Source organism: Caretta caretta, chromosome 3 (assembly GCF_965140235.1).
Source record: "Caretta caretta isolate rCarCar2 chromosome 3, rCarCar1.hap1, whole genome shotgun sequence".
Classification (NCBI taxonomy): domain Eukaryota; kingdom Metazoa; phylum Chordata; order Testudines; family Cheloniidae; genus Caretta; species Caretta caretta.
In genome coordinates, this window is record NC_134208.1 from 149,820,500 (window position 1) to 149,845,349 (window position 24,850).

General features: G+C 56.9%; 1 protein-coding gene across 2 annotated transcripts in view; it reads left to right on the forward strand.

The window, feature by feature from the left end:
- Positions 1-24,538, forward strand: part of CAPN11 (calpain 11) — a 30,902-nt gene extending 6,364 nt beyond the window's left edge. For both annotated transcript variants that reach the window (XM_048843532.2, XM_048843533.2), the window contains exons 2-22: positions 4,949-5,240; positions 5,972-6,041; positions 10,040-10,158; positions 10,396-10,529; positions 10,729-10,897; positions 11,944-12,027; positions 12,111-12,196; positions 12,433-12,507; positions 13,460-13,620; positions 14,473-14,642; positions 14,877-14,888; positions 15,917-16,128; positions 16,660-16,699; positions 17,089-17,154; positions 18,011-18,068; positions 18,177-18,241; positions 19,372-19,440; positions 19,555-19,633; positions 20,211-20,327; positions 21,684-21,742; positions 22,350-24,538. In XM_048843532.2, the coding sequence (XP_048699489.2) occupies positions 4,995-5,240; positions 5,972-6,041; positions 10,040-10,158; positions 10,396-10,529; positions 10,729-10,897; positions 11,944-12,027; positions 12,111-12,196; positions 12,433-12,507; positions 13,460-13,620; positions 14,473-14,642; positions 14,877-14,888; positions 15,917-16,128; positions 16,660-16,699; positions 17,089-17,154; positions 18,011-18,068; positions 18,177-18,241; positions 19,372-19,440; positions 19,555-19,633; positions 20,211-20,327; positions 21,684-21,742; positions 22,350-22,376 (2,118 nt within the window). In that variant the 5' untranslated portion in view covers positions 4,949-4,994 and the 3' untranslated portion in view covers positions 22,377-24,538. The remainder of the gene's footprint in view (positions 1-4,948; positions 5,241-5,971; positions 6,042-10,039; positions 10,159-10,395; positions 10,530-10,728; positions 10,898-11,943; positions 12,028-12,110; positions 12,197-12,432; positions 12,508-13,459; positions 13,621-14,472; positions 14,643-14,876; positions 14,889-15,916; positions 16,129-16,659; positions 16,700-17,088; positions 17,155-18,010; positions 18,069-18,176; positions 18,242-19,371; positions 19,441-19,554; positions 19,634-20,210; positions 20,328-21,683; positions 21,743-22,349) is intronic.
- The last annotated feature ends 312 nt before the right edge of the window (positions 24,539-24,850 follow it).

The window sequence follows — 24,850 nt, forward strand, 5'->3', positions numbered from 1 at the left end:
AGAATCATAGAATATAAGGGTTGGAAGGGACCCCAGAAGGTCATCTAGTCCAACCCCCTGCTCAAAGCAGGACCAATTCCCAGTTAAATCATCCCAGCCAGGGCTTTGTCAAGCCTGACCTTAAAAACCTCTAAGGAAGGAGATTCTACCACCTCCCTAGGTAACGCATTCCAGTGTTTCACCACCCTCATAGTGAAAAAGTTTTTCCTAATATCCAATCTAAACCTCCCCCACTGTAACTTGAGACCATTACTCCTCGTTCTGTCATCTGATACCATTGAGAACAGTCTAGAGCCATCCTCTTTGGAACCCCCTTTCAGGTAGTTGAAAACAGCTATCAAATCCCCCCTCATTCTTCTCTTCTGCAGGCTAAACAATCCCAGCTCCCTCAGCCTCTCCTCATAACTCATATGTTCCAGACCCCTAATCATTTTTGTTGCCCTTCGCTGGACTCTCTCCAATTTATCCACATCCTTCTTGAAGTGTGGCGCCCAAAACTGGACACAGTACTCCAGATGAGGCCTCACCAATGTCGAATAGAGGGGAACGATCACGTCCCTCGATCTGCTCGCTATGCCCCTACTTATACATCCCAAAATGCCATTGGCCTTCTTGGCAACAAGGGCACACTGCTGACTCATATCCAGCTTCTCGTCCACTGTCACCCCTAGGTCCTTTTCCGCAGAACTGCTGCCTAGCCATTCGGTCCCTAGTCTGTAGCTGTGCATTGGGTTCTTCCGTCCTAAGTGCAGGACCCTGCACTTATCCTTATTGAACCTCATCAGATTTATTTTGGCCCAATCCTCCAATTTGTCTAGGTCCTTCTGTATCCTATCCCTCCCCTCCAGCGTATCTACCACTCCTCCCAGTTTAGTATCATCCGCAAATTTGCTGAGAGTGCAATCCACACCATCCTCCAGATCATTTATGAAGATATTGAACAAAACCGGCCCCAGGACCGACCCTTGGGGCACACCACTTGATACCGGCTGCCAACTAGACATGGAGCCATTGATCACTACCCGTTGAGCCCGACAATCTAGCCAGCTTTCTACCCACCTTGTAGTGCATTCATCCAGCCCATACTTCCTTAACTTGCTGACAAGAATACTGTGGGAGACCGTGTCAAAAGCTTTGCTAAAGTCAAGAAACAATACATCCACTGCTTTCCCTTCATCCACAGAACCAGTAATCTCATCATAGAAGGCGATTAGATTAGTCAGGCATGACCTTCCCTTGGTGAATCCATGCTGGCTGTTCCTGATCACTTTCCTCTCATGCAAGTGCTTCAGGATTGAGTCCCCCTGCACCCGTATACCCCTCTTCCTCCTGAACACCATTGTGGATGGAAATGTGATCTGTCAGGCTGGAAGCCATGGCCCAGTTCTACACAGAAGCGACGGTGTCTGTGCTATGGATTGGGGTGTGGGAATGGCCCTTGACTGTGGGAGGCCACCCCAGGGGTCCTTTCTGCACTGCCAACTGGCCCCGGCTTGGTCACTTGGTTTCTGAGTAGCACCCCGTAGAGGGAGGCAAAAAAAACCGAGGAGTCCTTGTGGCACCTTAGAGACTAACAAATTTATTTGGGCATAAGCTTTCGTGGGCTAGAACCCACTTCATCAGATGTATGAAGTAAAAGATACAGGAGCAGGTATAAATACATGAAAGGACGTGGGTTGCTTTGCCACGTGTTAAGTCAGTCTAACAAGATAAATCAATTAAGAGCAAGATATCAAGGGTGGAGAAGTAACTTTTGAAGTGGTAAGAGAGTGGGCCATTACAGACAAAAAAACCGAGGAGTACTTGTGGCACCTTAGAGATGCCCAAATAAATTTGTTAGTCTCTAAGGTGCCACAAGTACTCCTCTGTTTTTTTTGCTGATACAGACTAACATGGCTACCACTCTGAAACCTGTCACCATTACAAACAGTTGACAAGAAGGTGTGAGTAACAGTAGGGAGGGGCTCTCCTGGAGCCAATGGTACTTTCCCAGCAGAGGCAATGCATGGGAGGGCATGCAGGGTCACATGCCCCCCCCCCCGAGATTGCTTGGTCACATAGTGCGGCCAGGCCCCCTCTGTGCAAGGTGGCTCAGCCGGTGAGCTGCACAAGGCAGGGAGAGGCAGAGGCAGGAGGAATAGCTGGGAGCTGCAGGGAGGGGCCACTGCTTTCCAGGAAGGGGCGGGCATTGCTTTTTTGGGGGAAGGGGCTGCGTGGGGGGGCAGGACTCAAGCTGTTCTGGGGTTGTGCCACCCCCCACCCCACCCCACCCCACCATCATCAGGCATAGGTCATCTCTGTTTCTCGGAATCATGCATCCTGTCGGCTCTGAGCTTGGTTTGAGTCACACTCTCCTGCTGGAGGAGGGCTGCCCCGGATCCTCCCTCTTTTCCACCTTTCCAGACTCCTGTAACTCCTCCAGGAGTTTGAAGTCCAAGTCCCACTGCCCAGGGCTGAAGCATATAATTTAGCTTCACAAGGTCCCCTGTGGTGTTGGGCCCTGGGCAATTGCCCTGCTTGCCACCCCTTAATGCCCACCCTGAACTTGCTACCTCCTTAAACCTGTTCTGCAACCCCCCTGGGGGTCGGTTAAGAGAGAACCACTGCTCCAGCCTACTGAGCATTGCTGGCTCTGGCCTGCAGCCTTGCAGAGATGTCACCACTTGCTAATGGGCCCTCCAAATGTGTTGACTCAATGCACGCTCGGCCAAGGGCATCTCCAGAAGGAAGGGACTAGTGCAGGCAAAATCTACAATGCTGCAGGGCCCATCCCTGGTAGGGGGAGCCTGAGGAGCAGCCACTTCCAAACCCCCCTCCCTTCCCCCCTGAGGAGTTCCCACCTTCCCACTGTGGCCAGTCTCTTTCCCCCCCACCTCATGGTTTGTCTCTGAGAACAATATCACCCACATCTTCCCCCCACCAACAGCAGGGATAGCTAGAAGTGGGTCTAGGGTTTTCAAACTTTTTTTCTGGCAACCCAGTTGAAGAAGATTGTTGATGCCTGCGACCCAATAGAGCTGGGGCAGAGGGATTTGGGGTGTGGGAGGGGGCTCAGGGCTGGGGCAGAGGGTTGGCGTATGGGGGTGAGGGCTGTGGGATGGAGTCAGGAATGAGGGGTTCAGGGTGTGGGAGGGGGCTCTGGGCTGGGGCAGGAGGTTGGGGTGCAGGAGGGGGCTCTGGGTTTGGGGGACTCGGGGCTGGGATGCGGGAGGGGATGAGGGCTCTGGGCTGAGGGTGCAGGCTCTGGGGTGGGGCCGGGGATGAGGGGGTTGGAGTGCAGGAAGGGGATCTGGGTTTGGGGGGGCTCAGGGCTGAGGCAGGGGATTAGGGCGTGGGCCTACCTCCAGTGGCTCCCGGTCAGCGGTGCAGGCAGGGTGCAGAGGCAGGCTTCCCGCCGTCCTGGCACCGCGGACCATGCTGCACTCCGGAAGCAGCCAGCAGGTCCGGCTCCTAGGTGGAGGTGCAAGGGCTCCACGACCCGCAGCTCCCCGGCCAATGGGAGTGTGGAGCTGGTTCTCGGGGCGGGGGCAGCACACAGAGCCCCATGGCCACTATGGGCTGGACCTGCTGCTGGCCGCTTCCAGGTAGGGACTACTAGTTTTACTACTAGTTTTTACTGCCCACCAGGATCTCTGGGTGCTGAGCAAGGCAATCCAGTGCCTTGTATTCTGCATCCCAGTACAGGGTCGCGACCCAAACTTTGAAAAACAGTGGTCTAGGAGAGTCCCAGCATCTCCAGTCCCAGCCTCCCCCAGCAGGAGCACTGGTGGTGGGGGAGCGCCCACGTATTCCAGTCCCAGTCTCCCCCAGCAGGAGGCACCGTAAGGAGAATGTTGGTTCTGGGGGCAGCTCCCAGCCATTCCAGTCCCAGCCACCCCCAGGAGGCACTATGGGGAATGGGGCAGGAGTGTTGGGTCTGGCAGGGCTCCCATCTGTTCCGATCGCAGCCTGCTCCCGCAGGAGGCACTGTAAGCAGCAAGAACAGAGCGCTGGAGTGAAAAGTTCGTCGCCCTGAAGTCCTGGTGGGCAGTGATGAACAGTGGGTGCATTGCCTTTGGTGTGGGGAATGGGGGCTGAGGCGGCCAGGATTCCTGCATGCTTGGCCCCTTTCCAGACAAGTCCAAAATCGCTGTTTGTAGTTCTATGCAGCGTTTCAGCAGCGGAGCCGCTCCCTACCCCCATCTGCTCCCAGCTGGGGTCCAGGGCAGCTCTGTTTGTTCGGCTTAACACTATTGTGGGTAGAAATGTGGCTTGTCAGGCTGAACGCCACGGCCCAGTTCTACACAGAAGCGACAGTGTCTGTGCTATGGATTGGGGTGTGGGAATGGACCCTGACTGTGGGAGGCCACCCCAGGGGTCCTTTCTGCACTGCCAACTGGCCTGCCACGCTCGGTCACTTTGGTTTCTGGGCTCCCTCACAACAGTCTGTCAAAAGGAAGATGAGGAGTACTTTTGGCACCTTAGAGACTAACCAATTTATTTGAGACAAACTTTCCATCCTGTTAAAGTAGTAGCTGGAAGTACTAGTCAGAGTCCAGCGTACAGCTGTGCAAGCTTCTCCAAAAGGCTCCACTATTGCACCTCAAACCAGACCAGCCCTGGGCTCCCCACACACAGCTGCCAGTGTCCCTCACCCCTGACCTGCAGTCCCCCCCACCCCCCCGTTATCCCAGCCCTGGGCTCCCCACACACAGCTCTGCCGATGCCCCTCACCCCTGACCTGCAGCCCCCCTCCTATCCCATCCCTGGGTTCCCCACACACAGCTCTGCCCATGACCCTCACTCCCAACCTGTCTCTTCTCTGCCTATCCCAGATTCCTCTTGCAAACTCTGTTCCCATGGGGGAGTCCTGTCCCCAGCCATCCCTGAATCTCCTCTTCCCCACCTCCCACTGCCCCACACACACTGCTGTGCCATGTCTCATCTCCTAGTGCTTTTTTCATCACAGGGGGAGGTGCTGAAGCTAGCGCTGCCTGTGCCTGGCCAGCTGCACCATGATGCCCTTCGGGGGAATTGCCTCCCGGCTGCAGAGAGACCGGTTGCGAGCGGAGGGGGTGGGTGAGCACAGCAATGCTGTCAAGTACCTGAACCAGGACTACGACACCCTGAAGCAGGAGTGCCTGGAGCGCGGCAGTCTCTTCGAGGACCCCCAGTTCCCAGCTGTCCCCTCCGCCCTTGGCTTCAAGGAGCTGGGGCCAAACTCTGGCAAGACCCAGGGGGTACGCTGGAAGCGCCCATCGGTAAGTGCCTGGCTCTCTCCTCTGTGGGGCCTACAACATCCATCTGGATCCACTCAGCCAGGAGGCCCTGGACTGTGAGAGCTGCTCTGCCATGGTGACCCAGGCTGTCGCCCTGTCCCTTACACACTGGATCACTTTGCCTGCCCTGAACCCTGGTCCACAATCTGCCAAGCACTCCAAACCCCTCTGCCTGCCCCAGGCCTCATCTCCTTCAGATACTCTCCTTCCCCACAGGTGCCCAGAGCCACGGGTGCCAAGGGAGTTCTGTCTGTTGCACCCCCCCGAACCAGTTGCCTTCTGTAGTGAGTTCCTTTTCCCTCGGTTAGATCTGGGCGTTGAAATGTGGGGGTTGGTCTCTGTCTCACCCCTGCCCTTTCTGGATGGAATCGGACCTCTGCAGGTGTGTGAGCCCATTGCCTTGAGTGACTGGGGCCCCTCAATGTAAGCCCTCATACCATTGCCACTAACGAGGTTTGGGGCCTGTGGCTCTGCAGCAGCAGGTCTCAAAATGTTTTCCCACTGATCCCTTTGGAGTGGTTACAGTCAAGGCCCTTACCCACTGCTGGTGGCAGTTGGCACCCCTCTCTCCTAAGGGTGCTGTCAGACACTGCCACTCGTGGTCATCCCTGCTCCCTGAACCAGAGCCCAGCTGATACCTGCTGTGTAGAGATCAGAAAGCGGATCCTGCTGAGATCTGGCACCAGTATTTGAGTGTCTCTGCCCCTCTGCAGGAAATCGTGGGGGACCCTCAGTTTATTGTTGGAGGCGCCACGAGGACAGACATCTGCCAGGGGGCTTTGGGTAAGTACTGTCCCTCCAATCCCTGCACAGCGGCACCTGGGGTTTGGTACAGAGTGGGGAGGAGGTGTTTGTGTGAGGAGTGTTTGAATGGATTGAAATTGTGGGGCCCTCTCAAGTGCAAAGAGAGGATCCTGGTGGCAGGGGCCAGGGTTTTGTAAGGGTCGATTTCCAGCATTCTCTCCAGGAGTTGGGGGATTGACCCCAGTGCCCCTGCTGAATCAACTCTGCTATTACTTCTGTTCTTCCCCCATAATCCCACCCAGCCCTGCAGCTCTGGTTCCATTCTGGGATCTCCCTCCCATCTTGCCAGGATCTAAGAAGGACTTCCCTCCCGTTTAGCACTATGCAAAGGGCAAGGGCTCGCAACCCCTTTGCCAGGGCTCGCAACCCCTTCGCCACTACTGTGTGTGACTGACTGTTGGTTACAGTAGTCCGTGGACATCCCAGCCAGGAATCCAGGCTCCACTGTGCCAGGCACTATGCCTACATGTCCGTAATAAGCCAGTTCCTGCTCCAAAGAGCGTTCAACCTTGGCAGGTGATGAGAGACAACAGTAAACGAACGTGGTACAGGTCAAAGTAACAGTGCTCTGACTGTGATGGGTGGTGGTGGCTGCTCGCTTGCATAGTGTTTTGTGGGCAGCATGGTGGAGGTGAATTGGAAGGACCATGCAGTGGCTCTGCTGATTTTCACAGGGAGTGTCTTCCAGGCAGGCGAGGGAAAAAGCACAAAGGTGACCAGTGGTCAGCAAAGGCTGGCAGAGGTAGATGTCTGGATAATATATTCGAGTTGTTAGGTAGGTGGGGCTGAGCTGTGATTAAAAAACAGTAGCTTGTGTTTGATGCCTTGGAGAAGGGGGCGGGGCAGTGGAGGGACCCAAAGAGGAAGGTGACACAGAGTGATCTTAGCTGGCAAGGTGATCTTAGCAGCAGCATTTTGAATAGGCTCAATTGGAGCAAGATGGTATGGAATCATAGACATGTAGGGCTGGAAGGGACCTTGAGAGTTCATCTAGTCCAGCCCCCCCCCCCCCCCCCCCCGTACTGAAGCAGGACCAAGGAAACCTAGACTGTCCCTGAGAGGTGTTAATCTAACCTGTTTTTAGAAACCTCCAGTGATTCCACAGCCTCCCGAGGTAATCTATTCCAGCGCTGAGCTATCCTTACAATTCCAAAGCTTTCCTGATGGCTAACCCAAATCTCCCTGGCTGCAGATTAAGCCAATTACTTCTTGTTCTACCCTGAGAAAACACGGAGAACAATTGGTCACTGTCCTCTTTACAACAGCCCTTCACATATTTGAAGACTGTTATCAGGTCCCCCCTCAATCTTCTTTTCTCAAGATTAAACCCTCCCTCCCCCGTTTTTGTTTTTGGTTTTTTTACCTTTCCTCATAGATCATATTTGCTAAACTTCTTATGTTTGTTGCTCTCCTCTGGCCTCTCTCCACTTTGTCCACATCTTCCCTAAAGTGTGGCACTCAGAATTGGATGCAGTACTCCAGCTTGAAACTCACCGGTACCCGAGCAGGACAGGACAGTTACCTCCTGTGTCTTCCATACAACACTCCTATAAATACACTCCAGACCTACAACACCCTTGTGAACTTGGACACTTCCAAGCATTTGTCAAGGAGCAGTGATGATGGGAGATGATGATGGTTTTGATAGTGTAGCCAGATTTTTTTAAATGCTGCGTAGGAAGAAGTGGCAGGATTTAGATATGGTCTGAACACGTGGATCTCGAGAGCAGGGTCTCCTAAAATACTGTGTGCTGATGTGTGTTAAACAGCTGCTATGTTCCACCCCCGAGATGGCTGCATTTCAATGTCTGGGGAAGTGATTACTGTGTCTAGTTTGTTGCACCCCTTGGGGGCTCTGGGAATGTCGAAGCTGCCATGGCACAGCAGCATGACCTGCATGGGGAGCCACAGAGCCCGGCTGGGTACAGTCTCTGGAAAGAGAGTAGCAGGATCCCCAACTCCCTTACAGCAGCCAAAACTGGGCCCAAAATTGCAGTTAGTACATGAGAGTCTGTCCAGGAAAGAGCCATGGCCAGAGTAGAGGTGGGAGGCTGCAGGCCAGGATCAAGAGGCATAGGCAGAGCTGGGTGAATGGGCCAAGACTGGAATGGTAAGATGGGGAGGGCTGTGGGTCAGGAATGAGGGGCATTGGTGGAGCTGGGGGTGGGGCCACAGGACTGGACAAGCAGGGGGAGTTGGTAGCCAGGATTGCGGGGCATTGGCCCAGCGGGGGTGAGGTTGGGCCACTCTGTGGTGTCCCCATGGCAGGCACTGCTGCCTCCACCCGGCTGGGATTCGTGAGTGGAGCGGGTGGCGGGTGTTCTGGGCCTGGCCACGCCCGGGCAGGAAGTTGCTAGGGAGCTGAGTCACAAGGGGCGGGCAGCCAGTGGCTTGAGGGTTGCTGTGGTGATGGTGTGTGAGTTGGTGCCGTGGCTATATTTAGAATTCCCAAAGGGATATCAAAACCAGGCCCTGCACCTGAGTCCGGTCCAGGGCATGCCCCCCGCCACCAAGTCCAGTCCAGGGTCCCTGAGTCCAGGCCTGGTTCTTCTCCTGCTGGGAGCTTCCCTGTTCTGCCTCCTGGGCACTCCCTCTGCATCCCATTAATTGAGCTTTAAATATTCATGGTAAATAGGCCCAATGGCCTGTGATGGGATGTTAGATGGGGTGGGATCTGAGTTACTGCAGAAAATTCTTTCCTGGGTATCTGGCTGGTGAATCTTGCCCATGTGCTCAGGGTTCAGCTGATTGCCATATTTGGGGTTGGGAAGGAATTTTCCTCCAGGGCAGATTGGAAGAGGCCCTGGAGGTTTTTCGCCTTCCTCTGTAGCATGGGGCACAGGTCACTTGCTGGAGGATTCTCTGCTCCTTGAAGTCTTTAAACCACGATTTGAGGGCTTCAGTAGCTTGGACATAGGTGAGAGGTTTTTTGCAGGACTGGGTGGGTGAAATTCTTTGGTCTGCGTTGTGCAGGAGGTCAGACTAGATGATCATAATGGTCCCTTCGGACCTTAATATCTATGAATCCCCACCCCTGCCAGCCTGTGCCCACTCTCTGCTGCTCCCCCACCCCTCCCAGCTTGTGCCATTTCCCTGTTGGATTTGCCAGTTGCCAGAAAAATAATTTAATCCACCAGGTTTTTTCTTTTTTACATGGATATTATATACTAGATATAGATGCTTTAAGTGGCAGTTGGGGGAGGGGGAGCTGCAGAGTTGCCTTGTGGTTGGGGGTTGGGCTTGCCTCGTGGGGGAGGGGATGCCAGTTTTTTGGCATTTTGGAGGTGGTAACCCTATCTGTCTCCCTTGGCGCCCAGTCGTCTCCGCCCTCAGCTGCTTGTCACTCACGGCCTGGTTCCCGCCTGCAGCAGAGCAGCCTGGCTTGCTCCCTTCTGACTGACAAGAGCAGCTGGGGGTGAGGCACAAGCTGGCTGGCCTCCCAGCAGTTCCTGCCCTCCCCCATTATTCCCGGATGCTCTGGGGAGGAGTGTGAACCCCTGAACACAGTGCCCAATGCCTGGCTTGGATCTTGGGGCAGCATGTGCATGGGGGCTGTGTGGGGCTGTGTTTCCATCCCCCTCAGTCAGTACTACCTCACCAGGCCCTTGGTCCCTTCCTGCAGAGCACATGGGAGGATGGCGGGTGCCGGGGGGGGCACATCCTTCTGCCTCCACATGGCTAATCAGGGGTGTTGTGGGGGTGGAGCATCCCTGGGAGGAAGTTGCTGTAACTCCCCTCACACACTCCCCTGTTAACTCCTTCAGTGGGTTCTGTGGGTCCAGGGGATGCAACTGGCGCTTGTATCATAATTGGCAGCAGGCTGGAGGATCCCATGTGGCGCTGCCCAGGGCGGGAGGGGGGTGAGGTAGAAGTGGGGAGGGTTACAATCTCTGGTCTCAGTGACTCAGCAGGGAAGCTGTAGGGAGGGAGAGGCTGGGGGAAGGTCTGGTGGGTGATCCCAGCTCCCTGCTCTCCAGGTGACTGCTGGCTGTTGGCTGCCATTGGTTCCCTCACCCTCAACGAGGATCTCCTGCACCGCGTGGTGCCCCATGGACAGAGCTTCCAGGAGGACTATGCTGGAATCTTCCACTTCCAGGTAAGGCCCAGGGCAGGGCAGTTCCCCACCCCACAACAGGTGCTGCAGAGCCCCTCGAGGTAGGTCCAGGCCTCGGAGTGGAATCCAAGCCTCCCCCATGGCCCTGGCCTAGGACCATCTACACTGAGTAACTCCTGGGCCTTATCATGGCCCCTCTCTTCCCCAAGCTCTGCAGCTGTCCCTGTCCACGGGAGTCTGGTCCTGTCCCGCTCACCCCAGACTCTCCTTCCTCCCCAGATCTGGCAGTTCGGCGAGTGGGTGGACGTGGTGGTTGACGACCGGTTACCAACCAAGGACGGGGAGCTGGTGTTTGTGCACTCGGCAGAGTGCTCCGAGTTCTGGAGTGCCCTGCTGGAGAAGGCCTATGCCAAGTGAGTGTCACCCTGCTGGGTCTGGGGCCAGTGGGGTCCGAGAGGGCGAGGGACTGAGCGGAGAGCACATCTCTGGGGATCTTGTCCTGGGGGTGTCTCCTCCAGTGGGCTTGCTCCTCTGATCTGGGGAGCAGCTGCTGAGTCCCACTGCTGTCTGCCCTGGCGTCCCGCTCATCCTTTGGCTCTGTCTGGTGTGCAGACTGAACGGCTCCTATGAGGCCCTGTCAGGGGGTAGCACCACAGAGGGCTTTGAGGACTTCACTGGCGGCGTGTCAGAAATGTACGATCTCAAGCGGCCACCCCGCAACCTATCCAGGATCATCCACAAGGCGCTCGATAGAGGATCCCTGCTTGGCTGCTCCATCGACGTAAGGGGTGCTCCTCTTTCCTGCCCTTCCTTAAGGGGTTGTGGGGAGCTTGGGGCCCCTTCTCCTTCCACCTCAGGCTCTGAGGCCAGATTGCTCCCTGCGTCCCCCTCCATGCCCAGCTGCCAAGGGGGTAGGTGTAAAATCCTCCTTAGCTGTGTCACAAGGCCCTTGATAGAGTGGGTAGCTCCCAGCTGGTATCTTCCCACCATCTCAGCAGGGCTGGCCATAGCTTGAGGGGTGCCCCACCCAGATCACCCCCACCTGAGGACAGCATGGCCCCCTGCTGAGCCCCAGAAGCAAGGGCTGGGGAACAAAGCTGGTTCACAGTCTCTGTAGGTACCTCAGGCAGGGGATCTGGATGGGACCAGTCTTGCTGGCAGGGGAGGCTCGTGGGTGCAGAGAGATCATTCATGCCCCTCTGCCCCATTGGAGGGTTTTGGAGCAGGCATATGCCCCCTTGTGGTGAAATTTTGAATCAGCACGCACTGATCTGCCATTTCCAAGCGGGTATGTGGGGGCCATAAAACCAAAATCCCCTAAACAACTGCGGGGGCAGGTCAATCCAAACCTCTGAGGAGAGGAGCCAGAGAGTGGGGGCTTCAGCATTAGCCCTCAGCCTGAAGGGTCCCAGGGGATGTACTGTGAAGTAGAGGGATTCTTTCCTCCTCCCCCAACCTCTGCTCTAGGTGTGTTTTTTTTATAGGCATCCACAAAGTGGGCAGTATCCATTCATCTCCCCCTGCCCCCTCAACCCCTCCTAATGTGTCACATTGCAGCTATCCCTCCAGCAGAGCCCTTGTTGCAGCTGCTGCAGTGAGAGGGAGCAGGGGCTGGGTGGGTGGCTGTCGCGGGGAGTTGAATAGATTGGCCCACATCACCAGCCCTGATCCTCTGGTTGATGGTGCCCTGCCCCTCCCCGGGGCTGGAGCAGCTTGGGATGGGGGTTCTCTGTGGGAAGGCAGCATGTGTCAGTGTCTCCTTAGCTAGAGGAGGAGGTGCTGGCTCTGGAGGGGGAGATGCACCAATTCCTTGTCCTCTCCCCTCAGATCACAAGTGCCTTTGATATGGAAGCAGTGACCTTCAAGAAGCTGGTGAAGGGGCATGCCTACTCTGTCACAGGCTTCACTGAGGTGAGTGGCTGCCTGGGACCAAGAGAAATTACATGGCTCAGCCAGTGGCATCAGTTTAACCTTTGACCTCTGAATTTTGCCAGGTGGAGTACCGGGGTCGCCAGGAACAGCTCATTCGCATCAGAAATCCCTGGGGTCAGGTGGAGTGGACCGGAGCCTGGTGCGACGGGTGGGTGAGAAACGGGTGCCATGCTGGTATTGTATGGTCTTGTAGTGTGCAGTCCAGGTGCTGTTTGCATGGCACTGCTAAGAGAGAGCTTGCAGCGCGTGATGCGCCTGCGGCAGATAAAGGTGCAGCTGCAGGGTGGGCTCTGAAGTGTCTGGCACTGGGGCGTGTCGGGGGGGGGGGTGGCACAGTTCAGTATTAGTGTCCCCTATCTAACCGCCTCTCTCCTGCCATCCCAGCTCTTCTGAGTGGGACAACGTGGACCCCACCCAGAGGGAGGAGCTGCAGCTGAAAATGGAGGATGGTGAGTTCTGGTGAGTATCTGTAGAGACAGATGGTGCCACTCTCCAGCAGGCGGGGCAGCCTGCACCTGTTCCAGACGGGGGATGGGGCCATAAGGTTCTGATCCTCGGGGAATCACATGCTTTGTCCTAATGGGCTGAATTCCTACCGAATCAGGAGCCTAGGAAAGTGTCTTCATCTCCCCAGTTAATAACTCTGCTCCTCTGCGGCCCTTCCACCCAGCCAGACGCTATGGAGCTAGCCAGCCCTCCAGGCGTGCGAGCGGGGCCTGTTGTAGCACGTCCGCACGCCACGTCCTGTCGCCCCTGTCCCAGTTGCAGGCTGTTGCCGTGGTGGTCCTGCTGTGCCTTTCCCCCTCCCCAGCGCGCCATTGAGAGCACCTGCTTCTTGGCCCAGAGTTAGGGCAAGGGAGTCCGGTGGGGTTTGTTGCCCCGAAGATGGAAGTAGAGCTGGAGGATTGGCAGAGGGCTTCACGGCGTGCAGCTCTGCTAAGGGACCCTATGCTCAGGGCGGGACGCAGCCAGGCTGATGATACGAAGGACCCCAGCTGGGCTGCATGGGGCTTGGGCCAGCAGGAGGGACACTTATTCCAGGCTGCTGTCAATGAACCCAGATGAGCCCCCCTCTTCACTCAGCCTTGTTGGGGTGGTGATAGCAAATAGGGCTGGGACAGGAATGTGAGGGAATAACCTTTGCTGGCCCCAAGCATTGCTGGCTCAGACAGTAATGGGGGGTGGGCTGGATGGGACCGCCTGAGTGTGGCCCCTGTAACTCTTCCCTGTCAGAGAGCTCCTGAGCAGTGGGGCACAGGAAGGGGGTTAGAGCCAAGAAAGCGAGGGCCCCGTGGATGGGAAACTGGGAGCCCCCCCGCCACCCCAGCACCGCTGAAGAAACCCCCTGGTGGAGAGACCTGAACTGGGTGGAGTCTCAGTCTTTTGTCTGCCTCCCCTCCCCCATGTTCAGGATGGCTTTCAAGGATTTCATGAGGGAGTTCTCCAGGTTAGAGATCTGTAATCTGACCCCTGATGCCCTGGACAAGGACGGCCTGAGCAAGTGGCACACGACCCTGTTCGAGGGTTCCTGGCGCCGAGGCAGCACAGCAGGGGGCTGCAGGAACCACGCAGGTACCACCCACCACCAGCCTGTTCCTTAAGGGTATGTCTACACTGCAGTGTAAGCCTAGGGTTTGAATTCAGACTCAGGCCTAATCCCCTTTCCATCCACACACAAATCACACAAACCCAGGGCTCAAACCCAAGACCCCAGAGGGGTGGGGGATCCAAACCTGAGTCAATCCAGGACCCAGGGTTCAAGCCCTGTTGCTCTGCAGTGTAGATGCAGCCCCACTGGACTCATGCTCTGGGAGTCTGCCAAAAGTATCCCACGGGCCAAATTCCATTGTCCTCTGGACAGCCAGGTTTGGTGGGCAGTCAGGTTTTCCCACACTGCACCACAAACAAAGGGCTAAAGCAGCCACGTTTCTGGAAGGACACTAGGAAGTCTGGGGTATAGATAGCTGGACTTGTGCCCACCTAATGGAGACCCAGGTTGGGGCCCAGGGTTCAACAGTTTGGGGTTACAAATGAGTGTAGACGCTCAAGCCCTAGGTTCACAAACTCAAGTTCTACTAACCCTGGGCTTACATTGCAGGGTAGACATACCCTAAGACTCCAGTTTTCATGTGTGTGTGATCAGGGAGCACAGTGATGCTCTGGGAGTGGGTCTGCCATGGGGTGGGGGTTGTGGGGCCTGTCCCTGCTCTGGCAGGGGGCAGCCCCTGGGCAAGGAACAAATTATGTAGCCCAGCGAATCTGAGCCCTTTGATAAGGAGGGAGTGGCTGGTGATCAGAGACACTGGGGGGAATGTAGGAGCCTACCCCTTGTGTACCGTTCGCTGTGGAGAAGTGGGTGCAATGGGGGAGGAGGCTGTGGGGCCTGCTCACCCAATGCATTATCCCGCCTCCTCTTTCCTGCAGCCACGTTCTGGATTAACCCCCAGTTCAAGATCAAGCTCCTGGAGGAGGACGATGACCCCGAGGACGATGAGGTGGCCTGCAGTTTCCTGGTGGCCTTGATGCAGAAGCACCGGCGGAAGGAGCGGAAGGTGGGGGGCGACATGCACACCATCGGCTTTGCGGTCTACGAGGTAAGCCCCTGGGTGTTGCTCAGTACTCCCTAGGGGTGGGGAGTCCCCCGTCCCAACCCACATGTGGGCAGCACTGCTGAGCTCCAGAGAGAGCCAGTGAAGGGATCCCACAAGCCCTGTTAGTGGGGTGACTTTCCTCACTCGCCCCCCATTCAGCACTGAGCGCAAGAGGCAGCAGGCAGGGGCTCCGCTCCCCACAAACAGGTCCTGATCTCTCTCTCCTCCTTTCCACAGGTCCCAGAGGAGGTATGTCCTGAGCTGCCAAACCCCACCGCTGGAGTGTGAGAGAAGAGGAGTGCTAGGGCTGGCAGGAAGGGGTTAATTCAGAGCCTGGGCTCCTGAGGTCCATCAGCCCTGGGGATTTCCCACCTCAGCCTTTCATCAGTTCCATCAGCCTGCTAGGGCGACCCCTGGCCAAGCCTTCCCTAGGCTGGCAGTAGAAAGCATGCCAACATGTGCTTAGCAAGGGAATACCAGGAGGAGCTGGCTGATGCACGGCCTGGCTAGCATCACAGGGGCTCGGCACACTCAGGTTTGAGCAGGAAGATCCCCACCTCCTGGAGTAGCTCCGGAGCCACATGCGGCTCTTCAGAAGTTAATATGCGGCTCCTGGTATAGGCACTGACTCCGGGGCTGGAGCTACAGGCACCAACTTTCCAATGTGCCGGGGGGTGCTCACAGCTCAGCCCCTTGCTCTGCCACAGACCCTGCCCCCACTCCACCCCTTCCCACCCCCTCCCCTGAGCCTGCCGTGTCCTCACTCCTCCCTCTCCCCTCCCAGAGCCTCCTGCAGGCCACAAAACAGCTGATCGGGAGGTGCAGGGAGGGAGGGGAAGGCGCTGATTGGCAGGGCTGCTGGTGGGTGGGAGATGCTGGGAGCAGGTGGGGGGAGCTGCTGGGGGATTGCTGATGTATTACTGTGGCTCTTTGGTAAATTCTGGCTCCTTCTCAGGCTCAGGAGTCCCCTGCCCTGGAGTAATCGCTCACTGCAGTGTGTGCGTGCGCACATGGAGCAGGGGCTATCTCCTTGCCTCCAGAAGCTGCTGCATTGGTCAGTGGTCAGAGACGAGACACTGGATTAGCTGGGCCAGGCTAGTCTAACAACTTCCTGGAGATGGTCTGTCCGGGGTGGGTAGGTTTGATGGGTACCCTCCACCCGAGAGCCATGAGTCCGCAGCTGTGCTGATAATCTCATGTGTCTGGTGCCTCGTGCCCTGGGCAAGTCCTCCCTGCCCGTGGCTGGGCTGTTACCCATGGGTGTGTCTGGTCCCCAGGCCCGGGGCTGCCAGAACGTGCACCTGAAGAAGGAGTTCTTCCTGCGGAACCAGTCCCGGGCACGCTCAGAGACCTTCATCAACCTCCGGGAGGTTAGCAACAAGATCCGGCTGCCCCCGGGCGAGTACCTCATCGTGCCCTCCACCTTCGAGCCGCACAAGGAGTCCGACTTTGTCCTGCGCGTCTTCACTGAAAAGCAGTCAGACACAGAGTGAGTCCATATGTGAGATAAGCGGCTGGGTCTCAGCTCAGGCTGTGGGGACACGATAGCCCAGCTCATGCCTGGCATGGCTTGGGTGGTCCCTTGGCAGATCTGGCTGAGTGGGAGGCTTCTCCAGAACATACTGACATAGGGGTGGGGGAAGGCAGTCCCCCCCAGGTTTGGGCATTGGGATCGGAGCCCTACACAGCTGCAGGGGAGAGGCCTGACCCTTCCCTGCCCATCACTCCATGTCTGTGTTGCCAGGTGTCTCAGTGCTTTGTATCCCCTGGGTGTCTGTTTCCCCCCAGATCAGGGGTAGGACAGGGGTAGGTCCCCAGGTCATGTTTCTTGGGCCCTTCTCTCCAGGGGTCTCAGAACTAGGGTTTCTCTCCCCAACCCTCCTGGCCCGTCTGATCTAGCCATGCTAGGGGGTACGCCATGCTCACCGCCCCCGCAGCTCTCCACGCCTATCAGGACTCTGCTCCCCTCCCAGCTGGCATGCTGCCCCCTCCGTCACTGTGTCTCCCTTTGTGTCCCCAGGGAGCTAGATGAGGAGATCACCGCGGATCTGCCGGATGAGGTAAGAGGCCGCCAAACCCATGCTAGTGACACCACCCCTGCTCAGCCTGCTGAGCCTGTGCGGGTGCAGGGCAGCACAGTGGGGCATGGGGGGAAAGAGTTCCAGCTGGGGGCTGGCTGCATTCATGTGCCCAGTGCTAGTTTGAAATGGCCCCTCGGCCAGAGGACCAACTGGGCTGAGGGGCAGAGAAGGGGGCGCGATTGAGGGAGGAGGGCAGGTGACAGTAGAGAATGGATGGGGAGCTGAAGGGCAGCTGGAGGAGGGGTGCAGAGAGCTCCCCCTGCTGGTCCTTTTCAGTAGGAGCCTAGGCGTGATGGCAGCTCAGCTTTAGTGGGAGGGGAAACTCCAGAGCTTGTTTAATAACCTGCCCCTGGTTTGCGTCGCCCCAGGAAGAGATCTCGGAGGACGACGTGGACAGCTCTTTCAGGAACATGTTCCAGCAGCTTGCAGGAGAGGTGGGTGCTGCCGCTTTGGGCTCTGTTCATGCCCCCACCCCCCACCCTCCTCCGGTGCCCTTTGCGCCAGCAGCAGGCTGGGAGCGTTCTGTGAATCAGAAATGGGGGGCTGGCCGTTGTTGTCTGTCCTCGTTAGGATCAGGCCCTGTGGTGCTGGGCGCTGAGCACGCACGGCTGAGACGCTCCCTGCCCTGAACAGCCCCCAGGCTCCGCAGCAGGGGTGTGGACGTCAATCTCAGGGGTGTAAGAGGCGCGACCCTCACTGCAGCAAGGCTGGGACGCTCTGTACCCAGCTGGGGGACCCATCACTCAGTGTCTCAGTCCCTCCTCCCCTCTGGGTGTCGGGCGCAACCCAGCTCCATAAGGACTGGGCCTGAGCGTTTATGCCCCACTTTATTAGAGGGCAAGAGCCTGCCCCCATACCCACTGCAGCTTCCCATGGAGGCCCCACAGGCTGTGGGTAGGGAAGTCCTGCTTACCAATGCTCCTAAGTCTTTTCCTGCTCCCACTTCGTACCTCCTGCTGCCTCAGTGGAGCTGGGGCGGGGGTCCTGGCCGCAAGACTGGCTCTGACCTATAACCTGGTTTCCTTGGCCAGCAGTGAGGTGCTGCAAACCAGCAGGTCTCCTTCACTGACAGCATAGAGCAGACACGGGCCATCACGCAGCACTTGGCGGGAGGGAGAAAATCCCTGCTTGGGGGTGATGTGACAGGGTCAGAGAGGGGCCCAGGTGCTGCCTGAACCACGCCTGGCACCAGGGAAACCCACCACCCTGGTGTCTTGTGAGAGAGTCTGGGGCAGGTGCCCAGCTGAGTGTAGTGAATGGGTCACCGCTAATCCTCTGCCCTCCCACCAGGACATGGAAATCAGCGTCTTCGAGCTCAAGACTATTCTGAACAGAGTCGTCACCAGACGTAAGTGCTGCCCCCGGTCTCTCCCCCATCCCGGACGCTCTCGCTCACTCGCTCCCCTGCTCTGTGACTCATTTTCCCAATAACAGCGTCTCCTTCCCCCACCCCCAGACAAAGACCTGAAGACGGACGGGTTCAGTATGGAGTCCTGCCGCAACATGATCAACCTGATGGATGTATCCTGCTGTGTGCTGGGGGGAGGGGGAGCCTCTCCTATGGGAACCCACCCTTCTGGCAGAGACCCCTTTTCCCGAGGTGGGGGTGGCGGGTGGGTTTGGTAGTTTCAATAGAGGCCCAGCCCAGCATGGCTCCCCAGATGTCTACTCTGTACCCCTCGCCCATGCTCATTTCTTGGGGGGAAGTTAGATCCCGGCTGCAGCAGCACCGTGGGCCCCTGCTCCAATGCCTCTGACCCCCGTTGGCCAGGGTGCAGCCTGGAGCAGCAGGCTTTCTGGAACAAGCTTTCACTTCCTCTCCATGCCCGCTGCCCAGGGAGCTATGCCTGCTTCAGCCCAGAGCCTGGCCACACCCTTAGTTTCTCTTCTGCCTCCCCCTTTGCGAGAGGAAGCGTCCCACCGCTCAGTTCCCTCTATTAGTACATCTCACACACCAGGCTTGGGACCATTTGCTGCCCAGCAGTGATCTGCTCCATCTCTGAGCTAGGGGCAGACTTCAGGGAGATCCCTGTCCCCAAGGGGTGCTGAGTGAGGGTATACCAGGTTCTCACCCAGACACCTTCAGTGGAGCAGAGCATTCCCCCCTCCCCCTTGTTCTGTCTGACTGCTGGGGTTGGAGGTGGGAATCGACAGCCACTGGTCTGTGCTCCCGGCTCACACTGAGAGTCACTAGGGCAGTGCCAGGGAGTCATGGTCACTGGGGAGCAAGAATTAAACACCACCACAGCCCCACATCCACTGCACCCCAAGATGGATGGGAGCACATGCCAGCCCAGCTCTTAAAGCCACTCTGATCCCAGAGCGCTTCACAAATTGCGTGTACACAGTGTCACAGAAACACAGCCACCTCTGGGGTGGGGCACAACAGCTGTTTAACTGCTGCACAGCATAGCAGCGTGAGGGGATCCTGTGCCCAGTTCATGCAGCAGGGGAGGGAGAGGAGCCAAATGGAACTGAGCAGGTTAGAATTTGGCCTGGCTAAAAGCCCTGTTCTTGCCAAAAGTTTCCTGGGATCTTGAATGAACACAAGTGGCCAGGGCCTCTGCCCTTCCCAACCTCTTCCTGCCCCTCCCTGCACTCAGGGTTACAGACCCTTGGCTGGTCACTTTCTCCTTGACTCTGCTTCCCAGAAAGATGGCAGCGCCCGCCTTGGCCTTGTGGAATTCCAGATCCTGTGGAACAAGATCCGAAGCTGGCTGGTAAGGAGGTGACTTTTGGAGCGCTGGAGCGAGACACACTCCTCCATGCTGGGGTATGGGGTGGGGGGAAGGAAGTGCCAGCCTGGTCTTCACTTCCCCATTGTGTCATTGCAGACAATCTTCCGCAACCATGACCTGGACTCGTCAGGCACCATGAGCTCCTATGAGATGCGCATGGCTCTGGAATCAGCTGGTAAATCAGGAGGGGATGGGGGAAGGTCCCTGGGTAGGGGTAGGCGGATATGTTGATCTTGGACCCTGGGTGAAAGTCCCTTGCAGCTGGATCAAGCCCGATACCCACCTGGTGCCATCAGCTCAGAGTCCGCCAGTCATGGCATTAGGGTCACATCTGAGATCTGTTCTGGCTTCCTGTACCCACTACCCAGAGTCTGCTGACTGCTCTGCACTGGGGGTACTGTCCGTAATCGTGTGGTCACAGCAGTGCTAGTCTGAGTGCCTTGAGACCAGATGAGTCTGGGTTCCAGGCAGGGCTGACCCAACCTCCAGCCACTCCATTGTGGGGCTGGCTTCCTGGCAGAAGGGAATCCAGGGGATCAAGTGGACTAAGTGTCCTGGCTACAGATTGGGGGAGAGAGCTGTAAACAGAGGGCTAGTGTCCCCCAGCCCATCGGCCTCTTATTCCAGGATGGGCTGGATTCTGTTTCCAACTCCCAGCTGTTGCTGAAACCCAAAGGGTATGGCGCCCTCTTTTTATAGCCCATCCCTCGCTCCCCTGGGGACTAACGGCTTCCCCCATCTCCGCCCTCCAGGCTTCAAGCTGAATAACAAGCTGCACCAGGTTGTGGTAGCTCGCTATGCCGATGCAGATCTGGGCGTGGACTTCGATAACTTCGTCTGCTGCCTGGTCAAGCTGGAGGCCATGTTCAGTAAGTGCCATCTGTAGGGCGCAGCTGCACCCAGCACCCGCCAGGCAGGAGGTGCAGAGGAAATCCTGCCTGCAACCGAAACTGGTAGATCAGGGAAGCCAAGTGGCATTGCCTGGGCTGTGGGTGGGTTAACACCCCTGTTCACACTGGAGCCTGGAGGAAAACCTTGATTTTAAGCTTCATCTGAAAGAAAGCATTTCCCCTAGTGGGGCTGATGGAGTCAGAGCGCCCCCTAGTGAGTCACTGACATCACCCCCAACAGCAGAGCCCCGCTGAGGATGCTACTAGGCATTAGGACTGACTTGCTGTTACGGATCCGCAGGACTGATGCTACACCACCAACTTTGGAACAGTCTCTAGGAGGAGCCCCTTCAGCGTGCCCGGCCCCCCAGGGGTCTCACTCTTCCTCCCTGGGGAAGCCATGGGGCCTCACTGCCTCCTTAGACTGGACCTCTGGGTCTTCAGCACTCCTGCTTCACCCAGTGATCTCTGATCAGCAAGTCCAGCAGTGATAGACTCCTGGCACAGACTTGTACACTTGTCAGGGTTGAGTGCACCCCACCAAGCATTTGCATTGACACACAGACAGCATGGTCAAAACAGTTTATTAGTCCACAGGAGCACAGCAGAGGAAGTCCTGGGGGTAGCCTAGAGAGCTGAGGGTTAAAGCATAGTCCATTCTGGTTAGCCCAGCCAGGCTGGAGTGAACCCCTTTGTTCAAGCTCTGTCCAGGTGAGAGCTCTGACTCCTTCCAGCAGCCAACTCTTATCCTCCCATCTCTCCAGTCCTGCTCTGGGGGGGGGGGGGGGGAACACACTTCCTCCCTCCCTCTGGGTGGTTGGCTGATAGATGTCAATGTCCCAGTGAGTGGATTTGCCATTGTCTTCTCAGATGCTCCATTGACCTGGGAACTAATCCCCGTCACTTAAGCACTACAGCTATGCCAATGCAGCATTTTAAGTGTAGACCTGCTCTTAGCCTGCTCTGAGAGTCCTTTTTGCACCCACTGGGTTACAGTGCAGCATAAAGGGGAAACTGAGGCATAAACAAGACTCATAAAAATATTCCCACTTCGTCACAAAGTGCACCCTGGGTTTTCAGGGAGGTCTCCCATCCAATTCCTGATTCAGCCTGACCCTGCTTAGCTTGCAGAGCTGGGCTGGGCTGGTATCAAGTATGGGCTGGCTGTCAGTATTGAGGTGCAGCTGAAATTGCCCCTAATCAATGGCTCCCACACCATACCACGTGACTGCACAGCTGTTGACCCAGGGGCTGGGCATTCAGGGGAGGATTCGTGGCTGAGAAGCTTGTGGCAGCTGCCCCCTGAGCAGCTCTCGCTCCTTCTGCCCCCTGCAGGATTCTTCCGCAGCATGGACGCCGAAGGCACCGGCACAGCAGTGATGAACCTGACCGAGGTGAGAGCCAGCCGTGGGCAGCCAGAGGGCAAAGGGAGCTCTCCGGTGGAGCTGGGGAAGCTGGCTGGATCCTGGGGCGTAAGGGGGATCTGGGTTAGAGAAGGGGGAGCCCTCCGGACTGCTGGGGTAGGGGAGGGAACGAAAGTCCTCACCCAAAAAATGGAAGGGAGGGGAATGGCAGACCCCTCCTGTCCACATCCTCCCTCAGCCAGCTCTCTGCAGCTGCGCTGGCTGCTGGGCAGCATTCCCAGCTCAGTGAAATCCCCAAGAGGAACAGATCCTGCCTAGGGCCTGGTTTCCTCACCACCCCCATCCTCTGTATCTAGGGATGTGCCCAGCCCTGGTGACAATCTGATCCCCTGAAACAGAACAACCAAGGCTTTAACTCTGACTGAGTTGTGGACCAAGCTAGTGGGCTGGGGGAGGATCATTACTGTAACCCCTGCCCCTCCAACCCTAGCCCCAGTGTTCATTCACTGGCCCCCTACTGGTGGCTCAGTCCAGGTGGAAGCCCAGGCTTTGGACCCCCCTCTGTTGCAGTCTGGTGGGGCAGCGGTTTGTGGCTCCCTTTCCCCACCAGCCCGTTCACTCTTTCCTCTCCCCACAGTGGTTGCTGCTGACGATGTGTGGCTAGGAGCAGAGACAGACCCATGCCGGCTGAAACACCCCGATGGGCTGGGACACCCCATAGTGCCTCCCCCTCGGATTTACAGACACACAACATCCCGTCATCGCCCCTGCTCCTTGCCTCTCTATCCCTCTCCCTCACCATCCCACACTGAGCCCATGGCCCTCACCCTACCTCCCAGCAGGACGCACTCCAGCGTCATGTTGCCCCTTTTCAACCCAAGCAGCTAGTCAAAGTTTGGGGCCCTGTGGGTGTTCCAGCTGGGAGTAGAAATTGGTGATAGGCTGATCTCTTTGATGTAGTTTTGTTTATTTACAAAGAACGTACGAAGTCCTGTGTCTGTGAAGGCAGAGTGAATTGACTAGCAGGAACCAGTTTCTTTGGTTCACAGCACCAAGATTTATCTTTTCACCTGCACCCCAACCCAAAAACCTCTCCCCCGGTTTCTTCCGGGGTCAGCCACCGTGCTTTTCCTTCTGCCTGTCTCTCTCATTCAGAGTCTGCCACACAGTTTGTGTTATTCCCCCATACACACACGTGCACACCTGCTGACCATACCCAGTCGTACCATCTGCCCACTAGATGCTAGTTTCTGGGCAGATTATTAGGTTTTGTTTCAGGTGTGACCCCTTAGCTGTCTCTTATGATGGACTTAATTGAGGGACTTATTCACACATCAGTTAGAAGTTTTAACTCAACCCATAACAAGTTCACTGTTTCAATTTGTAACAGACCCAGTAGCCAAGCCTCTCTAGCTCATTCCTGACTGTGGGTATGGCTTGTACTCTGCAATAGGAGGAGGTGGGGGAGGGCATAATGGGGTATGCTGCATGTTGAGTCATTGCACATGGTCTTCAGACCAGCAACTCTAGCTGCATGTAGCGAGGCGCCAGTAAGGGATGGAACTTGACTGCAGGGTGCAGAGTACCTGGCCCCCATGGGGAGGGTGTGGGATCTATGTCACTTCCTGGGGGGCTGCTCTGGCCCACGCTGGCGTTGGTGCCAGTTTGACTTTGTGAGTGAATTCCCCCCAGGTCTCAGCACTGGGAATCGCAACCCTGCGTCTTTGCTAGGGGCTGGGCTGGGCGGCAGCCAGCGTGGGGGTTGCCTCTGGTTAAAACCAAGAAGGGGCACTTGAGAGGAGGGGAGAGATCTAGTGGTTCAGAACCAGGCAGTAGGACTCCTGGGTCCTGTTCCTGGCTCTGGGAGTGGAGTTTGATTTAGGGGTTGGAGGAAGGAGCTGGGAGTCAGGACTCCTGGCAGCCGAGCTGTTCTAAGCACTTACATGCTTATCACCATTGTGCCTGGGCACCTTCTAAACATGGCCATGACCAAAGTATAAAGCCCCCTCGTGGGTCAGGACTTCTGGGTCCTAGCCCACCTGTCACTGACTCGTGTGGCCTTGGGCGAGTCTCTTCAGCTGGTCTGAGCCTTAGATCATGTCTACACTAGAGAGCTTCCAGCAGCACCGCTGTAAGATCTCTCGTGTAGCCACTCTATGCCGACAGGAGAGAGCTCTCCCGTCCGCATAATAAAACCACCCCCGCGAGCGCCAGTAGCTATGGCAGCAGGAGAAGCTGTCCTGCCAACACAGCGCTGTGCATACCTACACGACATACGTTACACCAGCAGAAGTGCCGGGGTGTGTGGGTTTTTCTTCACACCCCTGAATGACGTACGTTCCACCGACAAAAGTGGAAGTGTAGACAAGCCCTCGCTCTTCAACCCAGGGTTGCTGAGTGCAAGAAGATTGTGGTGAATGTCACTCTTCTGCCCGCTGCTGTTGTTTAAGGGGGCAGCACACCCTATATCTGCCCTAGAGAGAAGTTTAGGGTTTTCTCTCCCCTGTACCACCCCCCGCGTGTCTCGACAGGAACAGGGCTGTGATTCCCTCCCCCAGGGGTGAGTTCCTTTCTTGCCCCCTTACTTCATGGCCCCTGTGCTGCTACTGCAGTGGGGTGGCCCTAGGCGGGGCTCTGTCCAAAGCCCCTGCCCTGAGGCAGGAGTGTGGGCAGCAGCACGAGCGCTTGGCCCTCCACCCCACCCCTTGCCTATGCATCTCTGCAGGATGTGGCTGTGGAAATAACCACTTCTGCTCGGCTGGCAGAGCTGCCTCCCCAGCCCCTGCTTACCACGTAGCCTGGATAATAAATAGAGATCTGTACAAACGCAGCCTCTGCCGTGTGTGATTGGGGGCATAAATCTCTCGCAGGGGCACGGATCTACAGCCAGGCCCTGTGCACAGCCTGGGCTGCTGGGTCGAGTAGGGGAGTAGCCCCCGTCTGCACTGGAGCAGAGCAAAGAGTCTGTCCCTCCCCAACAGTGTCTGGGGATAGAACATGGGAATTAGCCCTGGGACAGTAGGGTGGTGGCACTGCTCCCTCCCTGCCCATTGTGCCACAGCATAGTGGGTGCTGTCAGAAAGCGCCTCTGACCCATCTCTGCTGAATGGCAGTGGAGGCTGAACTAGGGTTTGGGGC